This window comes from Epargyreus clarus, unplaced genomic scaffold (genome assembly GCF_041222505.1).
Source record: "Epargyreus clarus isolate Ecla_fem2 unplaced genomic scaffold, WU_Ecla_fem_2.2 ptg000039l, whole genome shotgun sequence".
NCBI classification, from domain to species: domain Eukaryota; kingdom Metazoa; phylum Arthropoda; class Insecta; order Lepidoptera; family Hesperiidae; genus Epargyreus; species Epargyreus clarus.
This window is the reverse complement of record NW_027332242.1, coordinates 504,308-531,810: the sequence shown is the minus strand read 5'-3', so window position 1 is coordinate 531,810 and position 27,503 is coordinate 504,308. Positions and strand designations below refer to the sequence as shown.

General features: G+C 34.5%; 1 protein-coding gene, 1 long non-coding RNA gene and 1 pseudogene across 2 annotated transcripts; 1 reads left to right on the top strand and 2 right to left on the bottom strand.

Annotated features, from left to right (window-relative positions):
* Positions 1-428: 428 nt before the first annotated feature.
* LOC140757091 (uncharacterized) lies at positions 429-959 on the top strand. Its single transcript, XR_012103938.1, has 2 exons — positions 429-564; positions 856-959. It is a non-coding gene; the product is annotated as an uncharacterized LOC140757091 (long non-coding RNA).
* Positions 960-14,659: 13,700 nt separating this feature from the next.
* LOC140757079 (uncharacterized) lies at positions 14,660-15,886 on the bottom strand (annotated as a pseudogene).
* Positions 15,887-26,390: 10,504 nt separating this feature from the next.
* Positions 26,391-27,233, bottom strand: LOC140757078 (uncharacterized). The gene has a single exon (XM_073092617.1). It carries the CDS (start codon positions 27,231-27,233, stop codon positions 26,391-26,393), a length of 843 nt encoding a protein of 280 aa, XP_072948718.1.
* Between the last annotated feature and the right edge of the window lie 270 nt (positions 27,234-27,503).

Below are 27,503 nucleotides of genomic sequence, written 5' to 3'. Positions count from 1 at the left end.
GTTTTTATATTAGAATGAACAGAAACTTATACATACAAATGACTTGTATTTGATAAAAATGGCATGATTTTATATTTATGATAATGTTGTAGGATACGAGTAAACAACTAATGCGGTTGTGGATGACCTAAAGCAACAAGAATGTGAAAACATTGTCAAATGGAGGCGGCCCTTCTACCAGTGACGCAGAAATGAATCCAGATGTATCGTAGCTGACTCCAGGGCTCCTTGTTAGTGCTGATGATGATTCCGACACTGTATCAGGTATGTATTTTAAATGTTTTAAAAGTTACTCTACATATCTAACTATTTGAAGTACTGCATCTACATATCTAAATATAGTTAGCTATGCGTTAGTTAGTGTTATACAATAATTAGTAATATTTCAGACTGCATTACTAATATTATTTTTTATTTTAGAAATGAAATGTTACGCCGCGCCTAATGATACACAAGAAAAGGAGAAAGTTATAATCAAGCCTAGCACTCCACCCTGTTCACCATCTTTGCATCCGCCTGCTGCCTCAATGTTAGAAAAAAAAGAAAAGCTTTTGATTTTATTAGGTATTAGCTGTAATTTACTTATAACATTATTATTATATTCAATAAAAACAGAGAAGATACAATAGGTATATATTTTAAAACCTATATTTGGTATTATAATTTAGAGTTACATTTTAAGTAATAATAAATCTCCTATTTAATATAAAAGATTATATTATAAGGAATTTCATTTTATTTTTTTTAGAACTATATTATGAATTAAAGCTACATTTGGAATAATAGAATTTAATAAGTTTCCTATTTTATATAATTAGGTTATATTATAAAGCATTTCTGGTTTTTCTCTTTCAGGTAAAGCTGAGTAATTTAAAATTTAAATCTACTTTGAAAAGGAACTATTTTTTATAATTGTAATACTAGAAACAGTTTTGTGTAATATATTGTTTATAAAATTATATTTGTATTATTTTTGACACATACCAGCCTTACCTTACACATTTGGTTAAACTTTGTATGTATTGAATTTTTTTTTTTTTTTTTTTTTTATAATATAAGAGTAGCAGACGAGCATGCAGTCCACCTGATGGTAAGTGGCTACTGCCGCCCATGGACATCTGTAATCAACCCCAGATAGGATTAGATATTCCTACCTGAGGTCGGCCACAGATGCGCCGCTACCCCTGAGGACTAAGCTGGAACGCCTCGGAAAAGTCTGTCTCCCTTACCACACCCTTCAAACCGGAACACAGCAGCGCTTAACACTGCTGTTATTAGGTAGAAATAGGTGTGGCGGTGGTGCCGCCGGAGTCGAACCACAAAGGGTTCTACCACCTTTAAAATTGAATGTATTGAATGTATTGAATAATAAGATATACAAAAAAATACATTACAGAAGTATACTTTAAGAGTTTAAATATATTTTGAAGGTGGTAGAACCCTTTGTGGTTCGACTCAGGCGGCACCACCGCCACCCCTATGTCTACCTAACAGCGGTGTTAGGCGCTGCTGTGTTCCGGTTTGAAGGGTGTGGTAAGGGAGACAGACTTTTTCGAGGCGTTCCAGCTTAGTCCTCAGGGGTAGCGGCGCATCTGTGGCCGACCTCAGGTAGGAATATCTAATCCTATCTGGGGTTGATTACAGATGTCCATGGGCGGCAGTAGCCACTTACCATCAGGTGGACTGCATACTTATCTGCTACTCTTATATTATAAAAAAATATATATTAATTACAATTGCAATCTTAATTAAATCAACCAATCCTGGATAAAACGTGAGAAAGAATAAAAAATAAAATAATTTCATCACAATTAATTTAAAAAAATCCATGCAATTAAAAAAATACAACATAAAAATTTAAATCCTAATAGCTAAATTATGAAGTTGAATCAAGATATAAATTAATATAAAAATGAGTGATACTGTGAAAGAGAAGTGTAAATAGAATCTATACCTTTTTTGAAATTTATTTATAGGCATTTAAAAAGGATTTTGAGCGTCCCTTAAATAAATTTTCGGTAACCGAGAACTAAAGCGATCATCGATATTATCGTAATCATTCATAATAATCGTAATAATCTATTTCGTCTAAAATATTTTCAAAATCCATTTCTCGGCGATACGTAAACGTCGACTCAAGTCAAGGTCCGACTACACTCAGCTAATACCATCTCAGAACGCATCTCAAGAGGCTACTTGAGAGTGAGTTTGATTTATTAATTAGCGAATGCGATGACAGATCTCAAGTGAGAACGCGTTTAATGTTAGACACTTAAGTTTTGTTTATTAATACGATAACGAACTTAAGATCGCACTTGAGTTAGATCTCAAACTTGAGATCGGTTTATTAGGGCGAGCGAAGCGAGTCCTCTATAATTCGAAAATCTTGCAAGCTTTCCATCCCTTTTTTGAAAAAACTACAGGGCTTATAAATTTGAAACTTAACATAGTTACTTAAGGTCATGTCTAGATTGGACCAACACGATTGAAATAAGGTTTTGTACACAAAAAAAAAACACTTTTTTATCAAATTTAAATTTAGTGTAACATTGATGGCTGTATGACTTGGATTATTTTTGTTTAAATAATGGCAGAATAAAAAGAAAACGTCATGTTGAATATGAATTATGACATAATTATGTCAATCAAAAATATGAAAATGCTAATGTGGCAGCGTTTCACCGAGGTTTCACCGGTGTATTTTAAAAGCGTTTTGTTTCAAGTTTTTCTTGGTTTTATAATATAGGAGTAGCCGACGAGCATACAGTCCATATGATGGTAAGTGGCTACTGCCGCCCATGGACATCTGTAATTAACAGAGGTCGGCCACAGAAGCGCCGCTCCCCTGAGGACTAAACTGGAACGTCTCATATAAGTTTTTTTTTAATAATATATGAGTAGCAGACGAGCATGCAGTCCACCTGTAGTAAGTGGCTGCAGCTGTCCATGGACATCTGCAATCAAACCCAGAGAGGATTACATATTCCTACTTGAGGTCGGCCACAGATGCGCCGTTACCCCTGGACTAAACTGGACTAAGCTGGAACGCCTCGAAAAACCATGTATCCCTTACCACACTTTTCGAACCAGAACACAGCGCTGCTGTTATGAGGCAGAACCAGGTGTGGCGGTGGTGCCGCCGGAGTCGAACCACATAGGGTTCTACCACCTTAATTTAAACTATCCGTCCGATTTATTTAGTGTCAAAGAAAAAGTTAATGTATTTACAATATGCGTACCGAAAATGTATCTAATTAATTACTATTAATCCATTCATATAAAATTTACGTATCATCGTATGGTAGGTACATCAATATAGCTCTGACAACTAAGTATAGTATAGCCATATCTTTATGAATTGTATTCTCCAGGTTATACTGGTGTACTTATAGACTGTAATACTGTAAAGTTTCATTCAAATCAGATTAATATAAGGCACAAACATCCATCCATACTCACAAACTTTCGCCTTTATAATATTCGTTGGATATTATAAATGTTTTGACGCAGTGCAGTTTCAAAAACTCCACATATCCGATTAATCTAAGTTTTTGTTTACAGTGGGAAATTATAAAACAATCAAATAAAAAAAACTTAGCGACTGATAATGACATACTGTTTTAATAACTTGTGCGACTACATTACTAAGTGAGCGACTGGAAATATAGAGAGGCAACTTTAGTATTAAGATAGATTAGGTAGTTTTTGTAGTAAGTTAGTATTAAGTAGTTTTTGTAATTGAATTCGTTAGGTTAGGTTGGAACATATAAGACAATATAAAACGAAGCGAGCAGGGCGCGACAGCGCCCAGCGAGCGGGTGGGCCCAATCTGTATGAATTCAGACCTTACCTTTATTCATGATCAATGACATGAGCACACAATATTCTACTTATTATAGTATTTTTCAAAGTGATTTTTGTATTCGAAACACTTCATTTAAAATAAAATGCTGCTCAGTATTAAAAAAAACATTTGCTAAATATTGAATAAAACGCAGGACGTAATGTTTACACTTAGAAAAATATTAGGTCGCTCAAATTAATGTTTGTAAGTTGCTGTTCTGTTGATTTCTCGTCACTCGCAGCCAGTTGCTCCCTTAGTAATACTATAACCAAAATTCATTATTTTTGTCATTCAAAACTTTTATTTGCAGTCACTCGCTTAAATACTACCCGTTTAGAATCCATCCGCAAATTTCATTTTCCATTGTCAAAAAATACTTTGTTTGTGACAAAAAGCCCAGTGACAAATTTACAATTTAGCGACTATCACATTGTGTTTTACGGAAATTCGTTCCTGTTTTGTATAGAATTGGTTATGTTAGGTAGAAATATAAAAGAAAATACAAAACTAATTGAGCAGGCCACACACATAATTCATTAATTTAATTCATAAATTTAATAGTTAATTTAACAATTGATAAAAATGTTATTTAATAGAACAGCTTTACGGAATGTATCCCTCGGGGCTTTAGTAAATTAAAGAAGTCGTGGTGAATTCAACATTCACTGATAAATGACCCAAATCGACATGAAGAAATAGGTGAAAAACTGAAAGTGAAAAATGCGAAAACTAGGAATTGAATTATTTAACAAACTATTATTCGGAAAGAAACAAATGAGGTATCGTTGGAATGGTCTGAACGAGAGGAATCCGTAGACACCAAAAGGTCATAAAGGTCATTCACCATCTTGTTGATTGGTAACAGACCCCAGATTAGATTATAATGTACTGCGTTTCAGACATCCACAATAGCTTATACCTTTTTTTTTTTTTTTTTTTTTTTTTTTTTTTTCTCTCGAGGGGGAAACCTTCAAAAGGTACCCGACGACGTGGGAGCGACGCCGGGTTATGTCGGATTTTTACCGCACTAAAACCCCCCCGGTGGCCGTCCTCAACGCTTGTTGGAGAACTCCGGGATCTCCGACGGAACACAACCGGAGCCCTCCAAGCGCGATGCCCCGATCGGGCTCTACCCTGGAGGAGCAGCTTTCGCTCCTCCCACACCATGTAGTGTTTACGACGGTATGCGACCACACATACCGCCGTCCTTCCCGGGGTCGCTAGCTGGACGGTTCGAGCTCCCACTCTTGCCGCCCGCAACCCCGGAAGCCCCCTTTTAGTCGCCTCCTACGACAGGCAGGGGATACCGTAGCCCTATTCTAGTCCCGGAACTACAGGGACAATAGCTTATACCTATATATACTTAAAAAATATTTTTTTGCAAATCAGACGCAATAATTGTATAAGTATGGCGGAGTTTAAATTCAAGAGTAAATAAAAAGATACCAAGGATAAATCGCAAAAAAAAAAAATTACAATCCCAAAAAATGGATCTAATATAAGTTATCCACCACAAGCATTTAAAGTGGTTCTGGTTCTGGATCAAAGGTAGCTTTGCTCTTCATAGGTCTTCTGACGAAAGATAGATTTAATAATTTATTGTTAATTAATAAGTGACCACATCATCTTTGATATAGGATCTTAAACTGAATATACCATTCACGATACGCGAGCCCTTATAAAGCTGCGCTTTTTGCTAGTTAATACGGCCCTTAATATTCAGAGTTAGTTTTGTCACTTTTATCACTTATCACTTTGTTTTGTGTCGATATCGATTTTTAATAACAAATTCGTTACGGAGCTAATGTTTACGTGAGCACAGCGCCCTCTGTCAATCTTAAATATATAAATTAATTTTCTTAATCTAGAAGCAGTAACGTCGACCTGTTGCTTCCAGGTCATTAATTGATCTATTAGCACTCCAAGGTATTTAACAGTCTCAGTCATTGTTAGCCTCGTGCAGGAGCAGAATATTTCGTCACCTCTACATCGGTGAGCAGCGATAGTGATGGGTTCGGTTGGTAAAGAAGATGCACTGGCAGAAAATGTTGTTAAGGTAGTTTTACTTAAATTTATGGTGAGTATATTATTATCTAAGCAACCCACAATCGTTCTCAATGCGACTTCCGCATAGATACGAGCTTCAGTCCAAGTGATACCATGGATAAGGAGAGCAGTATCATCCGCGTAAGCTAAGACTTTGCAATTTTTTATGGCCAAATCACAGAGGTCATTTATATAAATAAGGAATAATGTCGGCCCAAGGACACTACTCTGCGGGACGCCGTAAGATAAAGATAAGTCCGAACTCAAATAATTTTCAATTTTGACGCGCTGTTTTCGTTCGCTTAGATAACTTCTAAAAATCTCAAGAACAAGTCCGCGTACACCTATGCGTTCTAGCTTTTTCAAGAGGTTGGGGATAGAGACGGTGTCAAATGCCTTAGAGAGATCCAAGAATATGCCAATTGTTTTAAATTTGGAATTTAAATTATTGATAATAGTGTTAGTAAGGTGTAATACAGAGTCTTCAGTAGACTTTCCATTACGAAAGCCATACTGAGTCTCTGATAGGATATTGAATGTACTAATATAGTTTCTTAACCTATTATTTAAAAAAAATTCGAGGATTTTGGATAACGTAGTCAGTACAGAGATTGGATGATAACTATTGACACTGTCTTTATCCCCACCCTTGAAAATCGGGTGCACGATGGCAATTTTAAAGGGAGTCGGGAAAATTCCAGTGGTAAAGCATAGATTAAATATGTGCGTCAAAACAGGCCCAAGAGTACGACGTGCGGCTTTCAGCAGAAATGCCGATATTCGGTCCCAACCCAAAGCACAGTTTTTCAAATTTAGTATCGTACGTTCGACTTCGTCATAGTCAGTACTTATTAAAGCCATAGAATTGAGCCATAATTTGGTTTGGGGTAACGGTGTCTTATATTGAGGCAATGTGACAAATTTATTGGCTAGGTCACTACCGATTGTGCTGATATATTTATTGACAGTATCAACGGACTGAGCGGGGCTCGTATCTATTTGTAATAAATCAGTAGCAGACGTAGTTTTATTGTTTAGGAAAACTGTGTTCTTTATTAATTTCCAAGTAGCCTTGGGGTTATTTTTTACTTTCTGAAATTCTAAACGTTCGTAAGCCTGTTTAATCTTTTTTAGTAAATTTGTACAATAATTCCTATACCGGGTATAAGTTAGTCTAGCTGTGTGGTTGTCTGGATCTTTCTTCGGCAATTTATGCAAACGATCTCGATTTCGAATACATCGCAATAACCCGGGGGTTATCCACGACTTGATGATTCTGTTTTAACTAGCGATATACACTGATCGTGAATGCGTATTTATAATAGAAATAATATTATTAACCAGGGCATTAGCAGCACTTTCAGTCATAGCCATTATAAACGAATAATCAGTTTTCTCAATCTCATTCACACATGCAACTTCATTAATTATGGTTTTTTTGAGGGCAGATTTAGTTGTTTTATTGGTTAGACTACAACAAAATATAATGGGTGCGTGATCTGTTATAAAAGAGTCAATAACCAATGTAACAGAGGGGGTGTTAGCTTTTAACAAAAAGTGGTCAAGGCAATTGTTGTTCCTTGTTGGAAATATTAGGCTGGGAGCATAGCATTTTCGGCAGCAACGGTCAGGTAGGTGTCGGAGTTGGGGTCCCCAGAGCCAGGCAATATATTGATATTCATATCCCCAATCGCTGAGATCGTTTTAAATTTACTAAGCGATTTAAGTATTTGATCCAAGGAGTCCAAAAAATTCGAAATGTTTCTTTGAGAGGGAGAACGATAAAGGGCTACTAGGGCAAAATCATTAGCGAACTTTAGCACTAGACAATTAGCGTCGCTAAAAGTAGGTATGTACACTGTACATGGTAAGTTAGCCTTAACATAAGTTACCATGCCGTCATTCTGATTTGTGTGTTTAGTTTTAAACGAAGAGTATCCTGGTAATATGAGTAGATAAGGGTATTTACTTAACCAACATTCGCTTAAGACAAGGACATCAAAAAATATGTTAATGCGTTTTAATAAGACCTGAAGCTCATTAAAGTTACACCCGATGCTTCGAATATTTAAATGTAAAACAGTAAAAGGTTCAGTAATATTTTTGATACACTCAATACAGTTTTCTGGAGCAAATGTAAGATTCAGAAATAGATAGCCCTTCAATATCATTATTAATCTCTTGTGTACTATCCATAATTATAAGAAAACATAACAAATATCATGTATCGAAGAATGATGGGTCGGTGAAACGAAACAATAGTTTCAGCAAAATTATAACATATCGCTACTTCAAAACAAAAGGGCCACAAAGCGAATAGACCTAATTTTACAGAAGAGCCATTTAAAGTTTTCAAAATCAGTTTTTGTATAATTGCTCTGTAATTTTAAAACCGATAAATAGGTGTTATACACTGTTAGAAAGATATTTTTATTCTGCTTTTAATGGTGAATTCGAATATGTGTATTTTTTTCTAAAAAAAAAGTTATGAGCAGATAAGTCTCTTTTGTATATACATATATTGTTTAAATTATGGGGAAAATTTAATAAAACAGTCACAATTTTTAAAAATAATATGTATTCATGGTTCTTTTTGTGCCACTAGCTTACACAAATTAGAAAAAATATATTATAAACCAAAGAAAGTGACTATGTCACATAAAAATAATTGCTAAAATAACTTTTAGCTTATGTAAAATATAAAGAAATGCTACTAAAAAATTACTTACTTGGCAAACAAACAAAAACAAATAAAAAATCAATAAATAACTACAAAGAAGTAGTAGTAGAAGAACTTTTAACTTATTAGGTAACTTATAAAAAATTTAGTTATAAAATTAATCTCAAAATGAAATTGTACTTACTGAAAAACAATTTAAAATACAAAAGTAAGTAATGCTATTACCTACGTAACTGAAGTTTATAACTTCAGTGATCAACTTCAAAATAATAATAGTATGAAAACTAGACTTTAGCCAAGTATAAAACCAATCTCAAAAAAACAATGAAAAATAATTAACCTTACAAAATAGAGTAATAACATAATCATAATCACAGAACCAAAATTATTAGTTTTTGACATGGACGTATATGCTTGACCACTGTTTCTGAGTATTTTCTTCATGTTTCTTCACCATAATTGTGAATTCGCTTACCTTTTACTACTCTTTCTTTGAATATTCTCATTGTCAACACAAGGAGATGGCGTAATAACACTTGATATTGTATCAACGCTAGGAATCTGAATATCGTCATTATTTGGTGCTGTAAAATCGAAACTCGATGACTGAATAATAACCGTTTTAGAAGGTGGTCTCAATAAGACCTCATCAGGTTTAAGAACTGATGCTGACTCGTTATTCAAACCTGGAACTTCTGTCCAGGTTTAGGCGAAAATTGGTGACCTTTGATGTTATTATCGTCATCTGAGCTAGAATCAGATAACCGCAAGTCGTCTCTAATTTGAAAATCTGGAACCTGGACACCGTCGTCGGATGAAAAATCACCATTGCTTGAACTTGAACTGAACTTATTCATCTTCTTAATACAGGGATCACTTTTAACGTCGTTGTTTTTAAATAAAGTTTCATCATTGTCATTTAGTTTGATTTGGTTACTGTACTTTAACATGTTGAGTATCCTATGCGCTCTGTTGTTCATTCTATATAAATATAACTATAATATATAAAATAAACCAGGTAAAGATTTAGTTTATAATAGTATAAACTAAACTTTTACCTAAATAAAAAACTTACAATAAAATAACAAGCAAAATTAGACCATTGAATTCATAAAATAATATGATTTTACTTTTAAAAATAAATATACAATACAAATGTATATCAAAATAAGAACTTTTATTCATTAATATTTGATATAACCTAGAAAAAATCACCAGCAAAACGGACGTATTCCTAACATGTGCCTTTTGAAACAACGTAATTATTATCTCCTAAATGCATTTTCTATGCAAAACATACTTATTACAAAATATGGTACTTTTGTTTTTAAATTGTTATTACAACTCCCATAAAGTGTTATGAGCAAAACAGGCTTTTTTGTAATATGGTCCTTTTGATTAAGTAAAATATGTGATACTTACATGAACATTATATGCAAAACGGGCATTTTTCAAAATATGGCACTTTTGTTTAAATAATAAAAGCCTAATCAATAGGTTTTTTTTTGCGTTATGGCCCTTTAGCACCAAACAAACGTACGCTCTCGTCGACTTCCGGGCCGCAACTAACAAAATGGCGGCTTTGCACAAATGTTGCAGCATAAATTCGAAAATACAAAAAAGAAGTCAGTAGTATTTTTATTGCTTAAAGTGTAAAATTCATGGGAGTCTTTTTAAATTATGAAGTTTTAACCGACAAAATTTGAGTTTTTACAATAAAAAGGATTTTGAAAATTTTTGATTTGTGGCCCTTTTGTTTTAAGGTAGCGATATATTGATTGGTGGAGACTGAGTGAAGTGTAGATGTGAAGTGTAATTGAATACTATAAAAATACGCAATAAAAATATAAATAATAAGACGAGACAAAAATGCACTTAAAAAAGAAACAACACTGAACAAATAGTCACAGTTTATCCGATTCACTCAAGGTTTTAAGGTCCTGTTCACTCTTAATGAGTATTGCTGCGTTCCCTTCCTTTTTCCTCATCAGTATTTTGCCATTAGAAACCCAGCAGTGGTCAAACGAGTTTGATGTTCTTTAGAAAGATAGAGTAGCCTTTTCATGTTCGGCGTTAGATTTTCTGAAATAAACACCGGCTTACGCGGGCCTTTTATACGGATGGTTTCAGTACCAAATTTGCTTGTTTTATTACTTTTATTATACTCTTTATATTTCCGAATTATCTGTTCTTTTCTCAGTGCAGATTCGAAGTCTACAATTATAGTTTTAACTTCAGGATCTTTGCTGCGGAACTGTGCTGATCAAAGGACACGTTTAAGACATTACCGATTGATATCACTTGATTAAGGATTCCTTGTTTCGTTTCGCCACTAGGGCAGGGGATATTCTTAATTTCCACACATGTTGCTCGCTTATGCCGTCCGATTTGTTCAATTTTCTCTTCCAAAACCCGTATATATTCTGAATTTTTCTGGCGTTCCATTTCGAATTTATTTATTTGTGACTGCATGGTGTCAAATTTACTGGCTAGGAAGTCCGCTGTTGTTTGTAGTGCAGTGCTTTGAGACTTGATCTCCTCAATAGCGAGGGATATCTTTTCCATCTTCGAATCTTGCGAGGCTTGATGTCCGTTAAGTTCCTTAAACATGGACTTCATTTCGCACATGAACTGAGATAGATCGTCGTTGCCGCGCTCGGGGCGTTTACGCTTATAACGTTCGGGACGTCTGTATCTAAGTCTTCCATTGAGCGTGATATATTTAAATCCGGCTCCGACTCGCAATAATGCACACTCTGCGATATTGCAACGGATGGCGTGACCAATGCAGTCGTCTTATTGCTAACGCTTAATTGTGGGGAAGATGGTGGAGGGGTGCGGCGAAGCGGCATTTTGGTATGTTAAATTAACAACAGCAGCGTTGCGTAGATTGCACGATATCTCAGTACGAGGGGAATTGTGTACTGTTACGCGGGTCCCTTCACGAGGGTTTTTAAAAAAAGGAAATTTCGTAACACAAAGACAACTGGTTTATTGAATTAATTGAAATGAAGTGAAAATACGGAAATTAAAAGACGTGTGGCCGAAATGTCATCTCTTAATCGCGGTCTGAGTTCGATTTCTTCAGGGCTTGATTCACGAGGATTTGAAGCATTAGAATTTACTTTAAATTTACGAGAAAAGACCACGCATCTTTTATAACAAAAGTAGTATATAAGAAAAATTATAAAAAGTGTCCCAAACAAATAAGTAGAAATAGAATAAGGAGTTAAAACAGGAATAGAATCATTCTGAATTTAGTTTTTGTATAGTCTTTAACAAATCGTCAGATTTTACATCAATTTGACTTAATGTATGAAAATCTAAATAAGGAAGTTTGGGAACAATTTTATTTATTTATTTATTTATTTATGCACAGAGATAACGAATACAAAAGACTTATAAATAACATTTTGTGCAAAGGTACTGCTTATTCCTAATGAAATTTCTTCCAGCAGACCTGTGAAAGGAAAGGGGCTAACAAATGGTGGATACGCGTGCACGAGACAGGATAAAGATATATTATTTATAATTTAATTTAATTTATATTAAATATAATACCGAATAAGATTTTATATATATCTATATATATATATATATATATAATACATATTATTATAACCAGTATACATATGTAATAGGATATATACACATAATTATGTTAATATATGGATATATACTAAACGAATTAACGAATAATCATCTGACTGAGGATAAGTAATGATCATGAATGATGATATTAGAGTCTCGTATGTTAGGTGGAAGCGAGTTCCACAGTCTGACTGCATGAACAGTGAAGGAGTCGGAATAGGAACTAGTTTTATGAGGCGGGAAACGAAGAAGGGTTTTTATGTGTGTTCTACAAGGAGCAATAGAGGGACGTGCAAAGGAGAAACGCTCTCGCAGGTAAGATGGGGATTTTGGACTGTGAAGGATATTAAATAGCAGAAATAGTGTTTCTGCGAAGGCGGATTGGGAGCCACTTGAGATCCTTGCGGAGATGAGAAACATGGTCATACTTACGAATGCCGAAGATAAATCGAATGCAAAGGTTTTGCAAGCGCTCAAGTTTGTTTAGTAGCTCCTCTGTAGCATCCAGATAGCAGGCGTCAGCGTAATCTATTATAGGTTGAATTAGGGTCTGAGCAAGAGTAATTTTAGTTTTCAAGGGCAAAACACCTTGGAGGCATCTTATTGAATGGAGTGAATAGTGCACCTTACGACTGAGTTCACTGACGTGAGCATTCCAAGATAGAGTACAATTGATTAAAAGCCCGAGGTCTTTCACCGTGTCGCTATAAGGTATAAGCGAACCATCAACATTTACCAAGGCCAGAGTTGAAAAATTTATGAGGCTGCGAGCATGCCTACTACCAATTATAATGGCCTGCGTTTTGAGTGGGTTCACCGTGATACCAAAAGACTTAGACCATTCAACAACACGCCTTACGTTATCGTCGTGATGGCCTGGTCCGATTGCGCCGCATTGAAGTGATGGTACAGTTGCAAATCGTCAGCGTAAAGATGATATTTACAAGAAATTACAGAAGTTATAGAATTGATAAATAATGAGAAGAGTAATGGAGAGAGAACGCCACCCTGAGGCACACCCGCATGCAATTCACATGAGTCTGAGAAAGAATTATCCACACGAATACGTTGCGAGCGGCCCCGAAGATATGAGTCAAACCATGAGATAGTGGTTGAAGAAATATTAATGGATTTTAGGATTCCTAAAAGAATATCAAAGTCCACTGAAGAAAATGCGTTACTGAAATCCAGTAAGACTAATAGCGTAAGTTGCCTATCCTCAATGGCCCAGCGTATATCTTCAGTTACTTTCAGAAGAGCCGTAGCAGTGCTGTGATTTTGTCGAAAACCGGATTGAAAAGGGTTGAGAGACTTATTGGCGGATAGAAAAGAAGATAATTGAGTATGAACTATGTGCTCAAAGATTTTGGAAAGGTAAGGTAAGATAGAAATAGGTCGAAAATGAGACAGCATTGAAGGAGAAGTAATTTTGGGCAGAGGAATAATGTGAGCCTCTTTCCACATCGTTGGGAAAGTGCTTGTGGATAAGGATTCATTATAAATATGAGTAAGTACAGGCAGGACAGATGGAAGAATAGGTAATATCATCTTTGAGCACAGGTTATCATTGCCAACAGAAGTAGACGAAATATGTAATATATATTTTTTTACTGTTTCTTCTGAAAGGGAGGACAGGCAAAAACAGGGACATGATGGTCTTGGTAACCCGGCCAGTGCCGCAAGTGTATGGGATTTGATGTAAGGATCAATATTTGAAGAGGATTGGGAAAAGTAATTATTTAAATCACTTAAATCAAGATCCCTACACACAGCACTGGGAGATTTACCGATACCGACAGACTTTAGGAACTTCCAAACATCTGTTGTACTTTTATTAACGAGTGAATTATGGAAATAGCGTCTCTTTGCATCCTTACACATACGATTGCAACGGTTGCGTAACATTTTATAGGCAGACACATTATGTTCCGAGGGATGTCTCTTATACCTTCTTTTCGCTTTATCGCGACGTGCCATTATTTCTTTTATTTCGGAAGTAATCCATGGAGCAGGCTTACGCTTAACCTTGATTCGTCGCAGTGGAGCATGCTTGTCGTAAAGACCAAGGATAATTGTCGTAAAAGTGCTCACTTTCCCATCAATGCTACAGTCATTGTACACTCGGGACCAGTTCAAGTCATTAGCATCATGTCGTAATGCCTCCAGATTCATGCCCTTGTAATTACGAAGAAGAAGAAATTGAGACTTACGTTTCGGAGTACGGATACGGTAAGAAAGATAAACCAAGTCATGATAAGAAAATGAATTAGCAAGTTGCCCATGACTGACAACATTACTGGGAGATGAGACGATCAGCAGATCTAGAAGCGAAGGAGTGCAGTTAGGAAAATTATGAGTCGCGGAAAGTGGTAAAAGTTCAAGATTAACAGAGTTTAACAGAGATGAGAGTTTGGAAGAACGAGAGTCTTTTTTAATTAAACATGTATTAAAATCTCCCGTGAGTATAATATGATTTTATTGAAGTTTAACTTCTTAAATTAATCAAAATTACAACATGAATCATTTATTAAATTGAAATCTGAATGGAAGTGACTAATTTTATACATAGGATGTTTCTTAGTTAGTAATTTTACATTTCCACAATATCCAATACAATCTGGTTTTAAAGTTAAAATACCTGTTCCTGAAATAGTAAATTCTTTCACATCACTTCGGCGTTCTACACTTAATTTGGAAGGTTCAGATTGGGTAAACACCCATCGATTGTTATCTAATGACCAAATATTAGTATGACCATATAAAAAGTTAGTTTTACATTGTTTTGGCAGTATTGTTAACACTTTCGTTAATATTTCTGTTTCACAAATAGGATAATCTTGTACATTAAATTCATTAAGATCTTTACAAATGTAAATATCGGAATTAACATTTTTACAATTAGAAATGTCATTTAAAGTTATATATTTGGATTTATCCTGATTCAGAGCTACAAAGGCAGTTGTAGGGATAATTAATGCATAAGACTTAGAATTAACATCATCATGCGGTACAGGAATTGGAACATTCTTATATAAATCATATTTACTTATCTGAACAAGAGGAATCTTAAGGATAAACATTAATTTATTATCTATGATGTATGTTATTATTTCAGAAAGATTAATTAATACATTTATGTTATCTAATTCCAAGTTTACAACAAATTCTGTGTATTTAGGTAAATATTTTACATTGATTACCAAATCAGTATATAAATCACGAGGTTTTACAATTGATGGATGCAGAGTATTCGTTTTAGCAAATAATATAGAATTAATAATATCTTCTAATTTATGCGATAGACTTAACATAGTAGACTGAAGAACGCTAAATGCACTATGAATAGTAGATTTTAACATAATTGAATTAGAAATAAGCGTTAAATTATTCACATATGAAGATAGATTTTCAAGCATAGTATTTAATTGCTTCTCATTTTTGTTTATCTCGGAAATAGAATTATTAAAATTAGTAATAGCAGATTTAGAAAACATAATATTATCTTTTACCAGATCTTACAGTTTTTGATTACCATGTTTTAAGGTTTGGATAGCGTTATCGTATTTAATAGCGTCGTCTTCGTCCATTGTGCTGAATACGTGTTTGAAAATTGTACCGACACCGGAAATCCATGCGGATCTCTTTGATCTAGCAGGAATTAAATGGGAAATAGAATAGTAATCTCTAGTGATCTCATTATACATTGAAACCAGCGGTTGAAAGGAATTTTGACATTCGTAATCTTTTAATGCATCAGTCTGAGTACAAAGATACTGCGCGGAATCGAAAGCGTTTTTAATGTTATCAACATGAGACTTTATGTAATTTATTTCTATTGGCATTAAAATATGCATATAATCGCTAATTAATCTAACAGAACCTGAGAGATTGAAATCAATTCCTGGACTCTTCGTTATTTGTTCGACGAATTCTTCATATTTGAAACCGTGACAATGTAATGCCAGGCTGAAATAGGATAGAAAAATAATAAGGAAACAGCAAAAGGTAAGTAACAAGAATAGAATTTACTTACAATGACTTATACTAACTTAAAATTTAAAATCAATATAAGATAGTTAATATTCGGTTTCAACAAACCTTTAAAATGATATAGTAAAAATAATAATAGAATGTAAAAGAAAAGTCAACCTATATTTTAAAGGTTGAATAATGTTTTCCTTTTAAGGAAAAACGATTAAAATGACATTGTTAATAATGAACAATGTCAAGAAACAGTGTAATAAAAATTAATGATTATACCCTAATTAAAGTGTATAAATTGAAATTGCAAAAGAAATAGCAGTGTATAATTTGTATAAAATAGAATTGTATAAATTGTATAACTTGAAATTGTATAAGAAATAGAATTGTATAATTAGAATTTGTATATATTGAAATAGTATAATATTTAGTCAAAATTAATAGCGCCAGTGTTAACACTTGCTCGTTTGACTTGATCATAATGGTGTATGACGTGACGTCTATTAATGAGAAGGGATAGTGTATTATTTCCATGAATTTTGACTACCTTGAATGGACCTTTCCAAACAGGAGACAGTGACTTACCCTGCCTTGGATGATTTTTAAGGTACACGAAGTCACCAACTTTATAGCGTACAGCACGAGTGCGGGAATCGTAATAATTTTTAGAGATGCCCTTGGATCTACGAATGTTCTCAAGGGCTTTGTTATGAGAATAGTTTAATCTACTCTGGAGCATCTTTACATACTCCGGATAGGTTATACCAGGTGTTTCATCAAAGAGAGAATTTGGAATAAATGGTTTGTGACCAAACATTAACTCATAAGGAGTATAATGGGTTGTGAAATGGACGGCTGTGTTGTATGCTAACATTGCCGTATAAACATAACGAGGCCAATCAGTTTAGTCATCATTGACATATTTATTTATTTATGACTTTAGGTATTCCTTAAGAGTGGAGTGACTCCTCTCTAGGGCACCTTGGGTCTGAGGATGATAAGGAGACGACCAAAGCTGTTTAATTTTTAAGAATTCACAAGTTTTCTTAAATAATTCTGACGTGAAGTTAGTGCCTTGGTCGGTACGGATCATTTTCGGTATTCCGAAAACTGAGATAAAATGGAGAAGGCACTCACTGGTTTCCTCGGCTGTAGTGCTACGAAAAGGGTAGGCCATGGAGAATTTAGTTAGTTCATCCTGTAAGGTCAGTATGAATCTGAGTTTAGCTGGACCTGATTCTGGAATTACTGGGGGCCCTACGATATCGAGACTTACACGTTCACAAGGTGTAGTCGAAGTACTAGTAATTTGCATAGGGGCGCGATTAGTCCTTCTAAGGGCTTTATTTTGTTGACAAAGTTCGCAACGTTTAACGTAGGATTCTATATCACTTCGCATTCCTTTCCAATAAAACCTCTCTTTTATTCTGTTATACTTTCTGCCCATGCCCACATGACCGGCGATGGGTATGTCGTGATTTTCCTTTAGACTTTTAGGAATTTCCCTCGGAGTTGGATAAATAATAGTATTTCTATATATTTTAATAGTGATATCAGTATTATGGAAAAGGAAATTAAGAATATTATAGATTTTAGCATACGAGGGTTTTACGAAAGGATCTCTGAAGTCGGAAATAGCAATTTCTTTGCATGAATCATGCAAAATGATTAATAACTCATTACGGAGTTGTTTTAAGGAATCGAATAAATCTGGATATGGCACATCATCAAAGTGATGGACTTTACTAAAAAGGAAATAGTAAGAGTTAGAACTTGTTTCTAGTTTCAGAAACGAATGCAGTCTCCTTTCTCTATTAAGGAATTCTGCGGTATCACTTTGATTAGCAAGGACTTCTTCAACGTAAGGATTTGCTTCATCAAGATCAATAAAAGTAGGTAGAATAACGATTTTAGAATCTGCCGTCAATAAGCTATTCGTATATTCATGTATAGTAGTATTAAATTTAGTTCTAGGATTCGACATAGCTTTTAGGAATTCTGAATAAGAATTATCAGAGACATTTGGACTTGGTATATCCAAAGGTAAGTTATTATTATGACTAGTAGAAGGATTTAGAATATTATCAGAAATAGGAGGAGATAAGATAGGGTTAGATAAGTTTTCATTTTCAGGAATAGCAGGAGGACTTAGAAGTTCATCGAGGGTTGGTAAGTCCAAAGGGGATGATTCATTATTAGATTCAGCGACGTTTTCAGGAATAGTATCAAGATTAGGTGAACTAGAAGGTAAGTTAACGTTTTCAGGACTAGGAGGAAGAATTGGGAGTTCACCAAGTTCTTGGAGAGGATCTAAGAAAGGTAAGTTCCACTCATTAGGATTCAGCGGGCTATTCAGGAGTTCCATATCGACATGTTCAAGATTCGGAGGATCTTGAGAAGTAGAAGGAAGAGTCGATGGAGACGATTCAGCGGGATTTTGCATATTATTAGGATTAATAATAGGATTAGCACCATTTCCGATTATATTTACAGGAACAAAAGAATCAGAGGGATAACGAGATAAGGCATCTGCGACAGAGTTAAGCTTGCCTTTTCTGTATATAATTTCATACTCGTATTCTTCGAGCTTGAGTCGCCAACGAATGAGACGGGATCCAGGGTCTTTACATTTAAAGATCCATTGCAGAGGCTTGTGATCAGTAAGGATAGAGAACCGGTTACCATAAAGGTAAGGGCGGAATGTTTTAGTACTAGACTAGAAAAGGTTGCGTGTGGCAACACTGACATAGAAACGTCTTCGTATCAGCTGTAGATAAAATTATTATATTTCTAATTAATTAAAGTTTTTAGGGCTATAAGCTTATTATATTATTAATTTTGAACAACCAACCAACTAGTGTATTCTACTAATCGGAGTGCAAGTTTACAATAACTGTGGAGAAAAAAACTTCATCTAAAATCTGGCCGGTGGATGCTGTCAAATCGAATTTGAACTTCAACTAACGTTCTTCGTTAAAAACCCGGGGAGTATTGTTTTCCTATAACTATTGTAATACATAAACACGATTAACAGTATCTTTAGAACACTACACTTATAACAGTACTCTATTCAATATCTCACTTCGTGAGAAACGTCAAATTCATACATTCAGCGCCGCTATTTGCCTCTTTTTGCTTGACTATATAAGCGGAAGCAAAATTTGATGACAAATACTAGCCACAGTCAAATATAACACTTATAACACTGCACCGTTTATTTAGTTGCGTAAATTATTTAGGTTGTTTCATTATCTTAAACAGTTTTCAAGCTGTAACTTAATTCTATTACTGTGTAGCATATAGGTTAGGTTACACTCACTAGAATAAACTTTCTTTCTTATACAATATATTAACCTTCTGATACTGTATTGTAGGTGGTCGGTCATACAACAATAGCATCATGATCTCAACCAGGAAAATTGCTGTTGAAGTTGTGGAGAAGAAGTTGCTGAAGACCCAAGATGAGCTCAAACAAGCTCAAGCCTTAAGTGACCGCTTATTAGAGGAAAGAAATGAATTAGAGCTTGAGATTAAAAAATTAAAAACCAAGAATGCGGCTCTTAACAACAGATTGGCATTGCTGCGTCAATCATGTGATGAGTCTCTTGAGGAAATTGAAAATTATAAGAAAGCAATGCAAGCATGTGAAGACCTGCATGTTAAACTGGAAGTGGCACTCGAGCGCAACAAAATTCTTGACGAGCAACTTCTTGAAGCACATCAACAACTGGCTGAGTTGTACCAAGAGAAGGAAGTATATGAGACCAGCCATTCAGTTTCTTTATGTCAGGAGTTTCAGGCCGTAAATGAATCTGCACGTTGTATAAAGTTTAATTCTAATAAAAAAGTAAAAAAATATCTAAAGTTAAAATTTTTTATAAGAAAAGCTCACAAGAAAGTTCAGTTATTAAAAAATATTCAAAAAAGTTATTCCAATAAAGTAAAAGAAGTATCATTGAAACAAAATGTTATAGATCTCCAGGATAAACTTACAAAATGTAGTGATAAGTACCTGGAGTCTGAAAAAAGTATAGAAAAATTAATGACAAAATTGAAGGACCTCCAATACAAATACTGCAATTCAGATAATACCGAGCCCACACAATATAAAACAACTATGGTTAAACACTCCACACAACCTGAAATTACACCGAGTGTTTCCAAAAAAACAATAATTTTCTCAGATAGAATAGGTGTAGGATTTGGTTCTTTATTACATAATTGTTTGAGGCAAACGGTTATTAACATGTGCTATCCGGAGGCTTCTTTTAACTATATTATGGACAAAATAGCTGCTGGTTGCTATGATGAGCATACTACCATAGTTATTATGTTAGGAAATCATATTCATATAAGGACATTAATAGGTGTATAAATATATTGTTAAAATTAAGTAGTAACTACAAGTGCAGATTTATTTTATGTGCCCTCCCATATTGCTCTAACTTAACAAAGGAGCAAAATAATAGAATTTATAAAAATAATATGCATATCTATAATTTGACATGTCGTCATAATGACATTATGTATTTTGACATAAATAAATTTATATACAATTTTATCTTGACTCAGGATACTATGTACCTGTCAAAAAAATTGAAAAAACGACTTGCTACATTAGTAGCATTTAATACTCGTATACACGATTCAGTTATAGACACTATAACGCAGTCCTCTTTACAGACTGATGTTAGTAGTATTACTAACAATCATTTTTTAAATTAAATATACTGACAACAGAAATACCACATAAAACTATATTAAGTAAATGTACTGAACAAGGTATTTCTGGCAAAAATAAAATAAAAAGTGGAATATTAAAAATCTTACACCAGAATATACAAGGTCTTGCGAGTAAAGAATTAGAACTGGAATTATTTTTAGAGAAATATAAATATGACATAATGTGTATAACTGAACATTGGTTGAGAAATCACGAATTGCTTATACGTTATAAAAATTATATTATAGCCAGTTCATTCAACCGTAAGTTTGCAATTCATGGTGGTACCTTAATATTACTGAGAAATAATATTAAATTTAAAGAACGTTTAGACATTGTGGATCTTTCGGTTGAGCGTTCTATAGAATTGTCTTGTGTTGAGCTGGAGAAACATATTGTGGTTTGCGTATACAGGCCCCCTTGTAATGATAACTATTATTGTTTTGAAACTGTTATGGAGGATGTTTTAAACATAATTTCCAAAAGTAATAAATTAATTATAATATGTGGAGATTTTAATGTAAATATCTTGCACAATAGCTTATTAACAACTAAATTATTGTCTTTATTTAAATCATTTAACTTAAACAATGTTTTTTGTGAACCTACAAGGGTGACAACATCTTCAGCTACATGTATTGACATTTACATTTTTTGTAATTGTAATATTATAGATAAGTCCATAATAAATTGCATTCAGTCGGATCACAGTGGCCAAAGTGTTCATATTCTCTGTAATAATCACACAGAAAATAAAGTATTTTTGGAATATAGACTAATAACAAAAATGCGTCTAAAAAAGTTTAACCAGCAGCTATTAAATAGTTTAAAATTTTTAAATTATAATAACAATGTCAATAGTGTTTATTCAAATTTTTTTTAAAAAAATAAATACGGAGTTTAAAAAAATATTTATACTTAAAAAATATCAGAAATCAGTCGGTTTTAAATTCAATGAATGGGCTACTAAGGGTATTCGTATAAGTCGGGAAACTCTTTTTGACTTGTATAATGAAAGGGCCAATAGTCCTTGCCCCAAGCTTAATGAGCATGTTCGAAGGTACTCTAAATTGTTTAAAAGGGTTTGCAAAATTACTAAGTCAAATTATTATCATAACAAAATAAAATCATCCGATAATAAAATAAAGGCAGTATGGAAAGTAATAAATGCCGAAGCGGGTAAGTCAAATATGTATACTGACGATATAACTCTTAATATTGAAAAAGGCATTGTCACATCACATAAGGATGTGGTACAAGAATTTGAATCCTTCTTTATTAATATTCCCATGAAAACTACACAATTTCTAAAGTCTTCGCCTGCTCTTTCTGTAAATTTCCTTAAAGAAAATGTAAAAAGTTGCAGTGATAGATTTATATTTAGACATGTTAATAGCAAAGAAGTAATTAAAGTGGTCAAAGATATAAATATTAAAACTACTAAGGATTTATGGGGAATGTCTATAAAAATTTGTAGTTTTATTATTGAGACTATAGCTCCTTACTTAGCCAAATTTTTTTTTTATTTATGCGTAGATCATGGTTGCTTTCCTGATCTAATGAAACAAAGTAAGGTCATTCCTCTATTTAAGTCTGGTGACAACAAAGATCCTAGTAATTATAGACCAATTTCTGTTTTGCCTGTTTTTAGTAAAATATTTGAAAAACTAATACTTAATCAATTATTAGTACACTTTAATTTTTATAATTTATTCCATAATAAACAGTTCGGCTTCACCAAAGGTAGATCAACCGTTGATGCGGGTGTTGAATTAATGCGAAACATTTTTGACGCTTGGGAAGATGCGCAGGATACTATAGGTGTATTCTGTGATCTTTCTAAGGCATTTGATTGTGTAGAACATAAAACTCTCTTGTTAAAGTTGGAATATTATGGTATACGCGGTACGTCTCTAAAACTGCTTAGGTCTTATCTAGATAATAGAGTACAACGAGTTCAGGTTAAGGGACACAAATCGTTAGGTTCTGGTGTTAAAGTAGGCGTCCCACAAGGCTCTATTTTGGGGCCATTCTTGTTTTTGGTATACATTAATGATCTACCGTATGTAATGCAGGACTTATCAAAGGTTGTGTTGTTTGCTGACGATACTTCCTTAATATTTAAAGTTAAAAGACAATCTAACGATGTGAGCGCTGTCAATAAAGCACTTGACATAATTCACAACTGGTTTAGCGCAAACAATCTTGTATTAAATAATAAAAAGACTAAATGTGTCCGATTTGCTCTGCCTAATGTTAAAAAGCTGACGATGAATGTTACCCTTAACAATGATCACTTAGAATTTGTAGATGAAACAGTTTTCTTAGGGATAAATTTAGATTCTAAACTACAATGGAGCCCTCAGATAGCAAAGTTATGTAGTAGACTTAGTTCGGCAGCCTATGCGGTAAAGAAGATAAGACATCTTACCGATATACCAACCGCTAGACTTGTTTACTTTAGTTATTTTCATAGCATTATGTCTTACGGTATTCTGCTGTGGGGTAACGCTGCTAGCATAGATGTCATTTTTATACTTCAAAAACGTGCAATTAGAGCCATTTATAGTCTTCGCCCCCGTGAGTCCTTACGAGAAATGTTTAAATCTATAAATATTTTGACAGTGCCTAGTCAATATATTTATGAAAATATCTTATATGCTCGCAAAAATTATTCTTCTTTGGAAAAAAATTATAATAGGCACAGTCATAATACTAGAAATAAAGATAAATTGGCCATACCTCAATTTAGATTAAGCAAGGTGTGTAATTCTTTTATGGGGAACTGTATTCGTTTCTACAATAAAATACCAAAAGACATTATCGATCTATCCGAGAAAAGGTTTAAATCTACTATAAAATTAACTTTATGTAAAAAAGCTTATTATATTGTAAATCAGTACTTAAATGATAAATCCGTATGGTATGACAACTCCAGCTCCAACATCAAAAATTAATTATATGTACCACTATGTAAAATTGTATATTATTTACCCCTTAAAAGATGCAAATATGCACACGTATGGAGTTTCTTGCGCCGCTTCTTCTCCATAGCGAAACCTTCCGAAGCGGTGGTAGTTTGTTGACTTTCAAAAAGTATTCTATATGAATCAATTTTGAATAAATGAGATTTGAATTTGAATTACCGAAAATTATCGCAAGACATTCTTTTTCTGTGACGCTATAATTGCACTCAGCTTTATTGAGGGTGCGAGAAGCGAAGGCTATAGGGCGGTCTTGTCCTATTGTGCCCTGGGATAGAATGGCGGATATCGCATAATTTGAGACGTCACAGGTAAGTATGAAGGGTTGACTGAAATCTGGATGGAAATCTGGATGGAAATGAGACGAGACCTAAAAATGATTTAATGTCCTTGGGCGACTTAGGAATTGGAAATTTTATAACTGCTTCTATCTTTTCAGGATTTGGTTTGACACCTGCTTCGGTGATGATGTGACCAAGATAGGCCTAACTTCTCTTCTAAGGAATTCGCATTTTTCTGGTTGTAATTTAAGGTTAAATTCTCTTAACCTTTCGAAAACACATTTAAGATTTTGAATAGCAGATTTTAGATCGAAACAGTAAAGAACTATATCATCTAGATATACGAAACAGCGGGTGCCTTGCAGGCCTGATAGAGCGGTATTCATTAACCGTTGGAAAGTAGAAGGGGCGTTTTTAAGCCCAAAAGGCATGCGAGTAAATTGATAATGACCATGAGGAACACAGAAAGCGGTTTTAGGTTTATCTTCTTCTTCGACAGGAATTTGATGGAAACCAGAAGGAAGATCTAATGTGGAAAAATATTTACTGGAGCCTAATTGATCAAGGATTTCGTTAATATGAGAAACAGGATAAGTGTCACCTATGATGATGTCATTAAGCTGGCGAAAATCAATAACAATTCGCCACTTCTTCTCCCCAGAAGCATCTAGTTTCTTGGGGACTACCCAAATTGGGGCAGACCATGGTGATTTGGAAGGCTCAATTATACCTTGGTCTAACATTTGATTTATTTGTTTTTGGACTTCAGCTTTAGGAACTTCAGGAAAACGATAGGACTTTACGTGAATGGGATTCTCAGAAGAAGTTTTAATAGAATGTTTTATAGCATCAGTGTGAGATAGGTTTTCACCAGGAAGATGGAATATATCAGAAAAAGAGGAACAGAGGTCATAAAGAGCATCAATCTCTTCAGAATTTAGATGTGTGACTCGTAGTTGTTTTAGGACTTCTAGAGTTCGACGATAACTATTAGAATATTGAACATTGTTTACATGATATTGAATTTTATCATCGTTATTAATAATATTGGAAGATTGAGAGTCATCACACGGAATAAGATTTACATTTAAATTAGAATTAAGCGATATAGCAGATTCAGCGGTATTAACTACTGTAAGGTTAACCCTCTTATTGGTTTTTACCTTAACGAGACAATTCGCAATTAAAAGATCTTCGAATTGATTTTGATTTAGCACGAGTCCCTCTTTAATATCGGGATTGGAAACAGAACATTCGATAACCATTTCGGTTCTTGCAGGAATAGTATAAGTAGGCTCATTGAACAGAAGTTTAATGTTTGTTTTATCGATTCTCAATCGATTTTGATTATAGTCTATATTACAATCGAATAGATTTAGTAAATCTGTGCCGATTATACCATCATATGGAAGATCAATATCATCTATTACATGAAATTTGTGTGATATAGTTTTATTAGAAATATCGCAGATTTTTAATTTTAATGGAAAGTGTCCGGATGTTTTTGTAGTACATTTTACAGGATCTATACCTTTTAAATTTATTCTTTCTTTAGTTAGTTTCGACGGATTTTGAATAGAACAGGATTTAATTAAGCTAATAACGGATCCAGAGTCTATTAATAAGGATAATGGAATATCAGACACAGAGGAATAAACAAGAATATGTGGAAGCAGAGTTTTCTTAGGATTCGTTTTAATTTCGTATACTTTGTTTTCTGTTTCAGGTTCAGGAGCGGATACGGCGGATACAGCGGACTCAGAGGATACGGCGGACTCAGAGGACACAGCGGATACGGCGGATTCAGAGGATACAGTAGGTACGGCGGATACAGCGGATTCAGAGGTTACAGCGGATTCAGCGGATACAGCGGATACAGAGGATACGGCGTTTGCAGAGGATACGGCGTTTGCAGTCGGTGCTGCAGATACAGCGAATACAGCGGTTGCAGACGGTGCTGCAAATACAGTGGATACAGCGGTTGCAGACGGTGCTGCAGATACAGTGGATACAGCAATTGCAGACGGTGCTGCAGACACAGTGGATACAGCGGTTGCAGACGGTGCTGCAGATACAGTGGATACAGCGGTTGCAGACGGTGCTGCAGATACAGTGGATACAGCGATTGCAGACGGTGTTGTAGATACAGTGGATACAGCGATTGCAGATGGTGCTGCAGATATAGTGGATACAGCGGATTTACAGGCGTCGATTTTAAGATTAGACTGGTGTCTCGCACGACACCGACGCGAGACTTGATTTAGTTTTTTGGGATGTCGACTTCGTCACGGCCATAGTCGTTTGTCTCATCTTCAGCTACAAAGTTAACACGCGGTTGTGGTCTGTATGAACTGGTTGATGGATGATTACGGTTATTAAAATATTCACGTTTGCGGCATTGGTCAATAGTGTGACCTATATTTTTGCAATACCTACAAATTAATTTTTGATTGTTATTATTATTGTTACTATTTGGATATTTAGATATAAAAGGCCGTCGGAACGAAGTTTGTTTGACATTTTCTGAACTCCTTGATTGTTGCTGCTGCTGTCGATTGAATGTAGATTGCATTATGCGTTCTTCACCTATGGCGATGCTTATTGCCTCTCCTAAGTTTTTGGGTGTTTTACACCGCAAAATTAATGATAAATTGGGCTTAGGGCCCATAATTAAATAATGTAGAGCTAGGTCTTCCATAGCCGCGTTGCGACCTAACACTTCAGAACGTTTATATTTTGACAAAGAACTTTCAGTTAACAATTGTGATAGACAGGTTTCAATTTTGAGTGAATATTGACTTACCGATTCATGCTGGCCTTGCCTGCTCTCTTGTAAATTAGTAAGTAGGTGGGAATAATGTTTCCTATCAGAAAACTGAGATTTTAGAAAATCTCTTAATTGGTCCCAGTTTTGGAATTCTTTAATTGAGCAGGCAAGCTCAGCCTTTCCTTCAAGTTGACATAATATATATTTTAATAGAATTGGTTTCTGAATGTCTGACGCTAGTTCAAATGCGTTGTTGCAATTAATTATGAAGGAATTGAGACACTCTCGGTTGCCATCATATGGCTTAATGAATTTGAACAGGGTGTTAACGTCCATGTCGAATTTATTTTTTGAACGAGTGACTCTAGGCAAGATTGGAGACTTTACACTTTCAGCAGTAATTTCGGAATTATCTATTTTGGCTTCACCTTTTGACATAATATAATGTCAAGAATATTAGTATATTTTCTTGGCAACAACGAAATTGAAAGAAAATAATAAAAATTATACACACATATACAAGTACACAATAGGATTTAGTTAAAGACTTACAGGAACACGGCGATAAGGCGTACTTGCATGGCGACGCGATGTCTAGATGTTGAC

Excerpts from the sequence above, each read along its gene's own strand:
- LOC140757078 (XM_073092617.1), bottom strand. The coding sequence starts at position 27,233 with ATGGACGTTAACACCCTGTTCAAATTCATTAAGCCATATGATGGCAAC.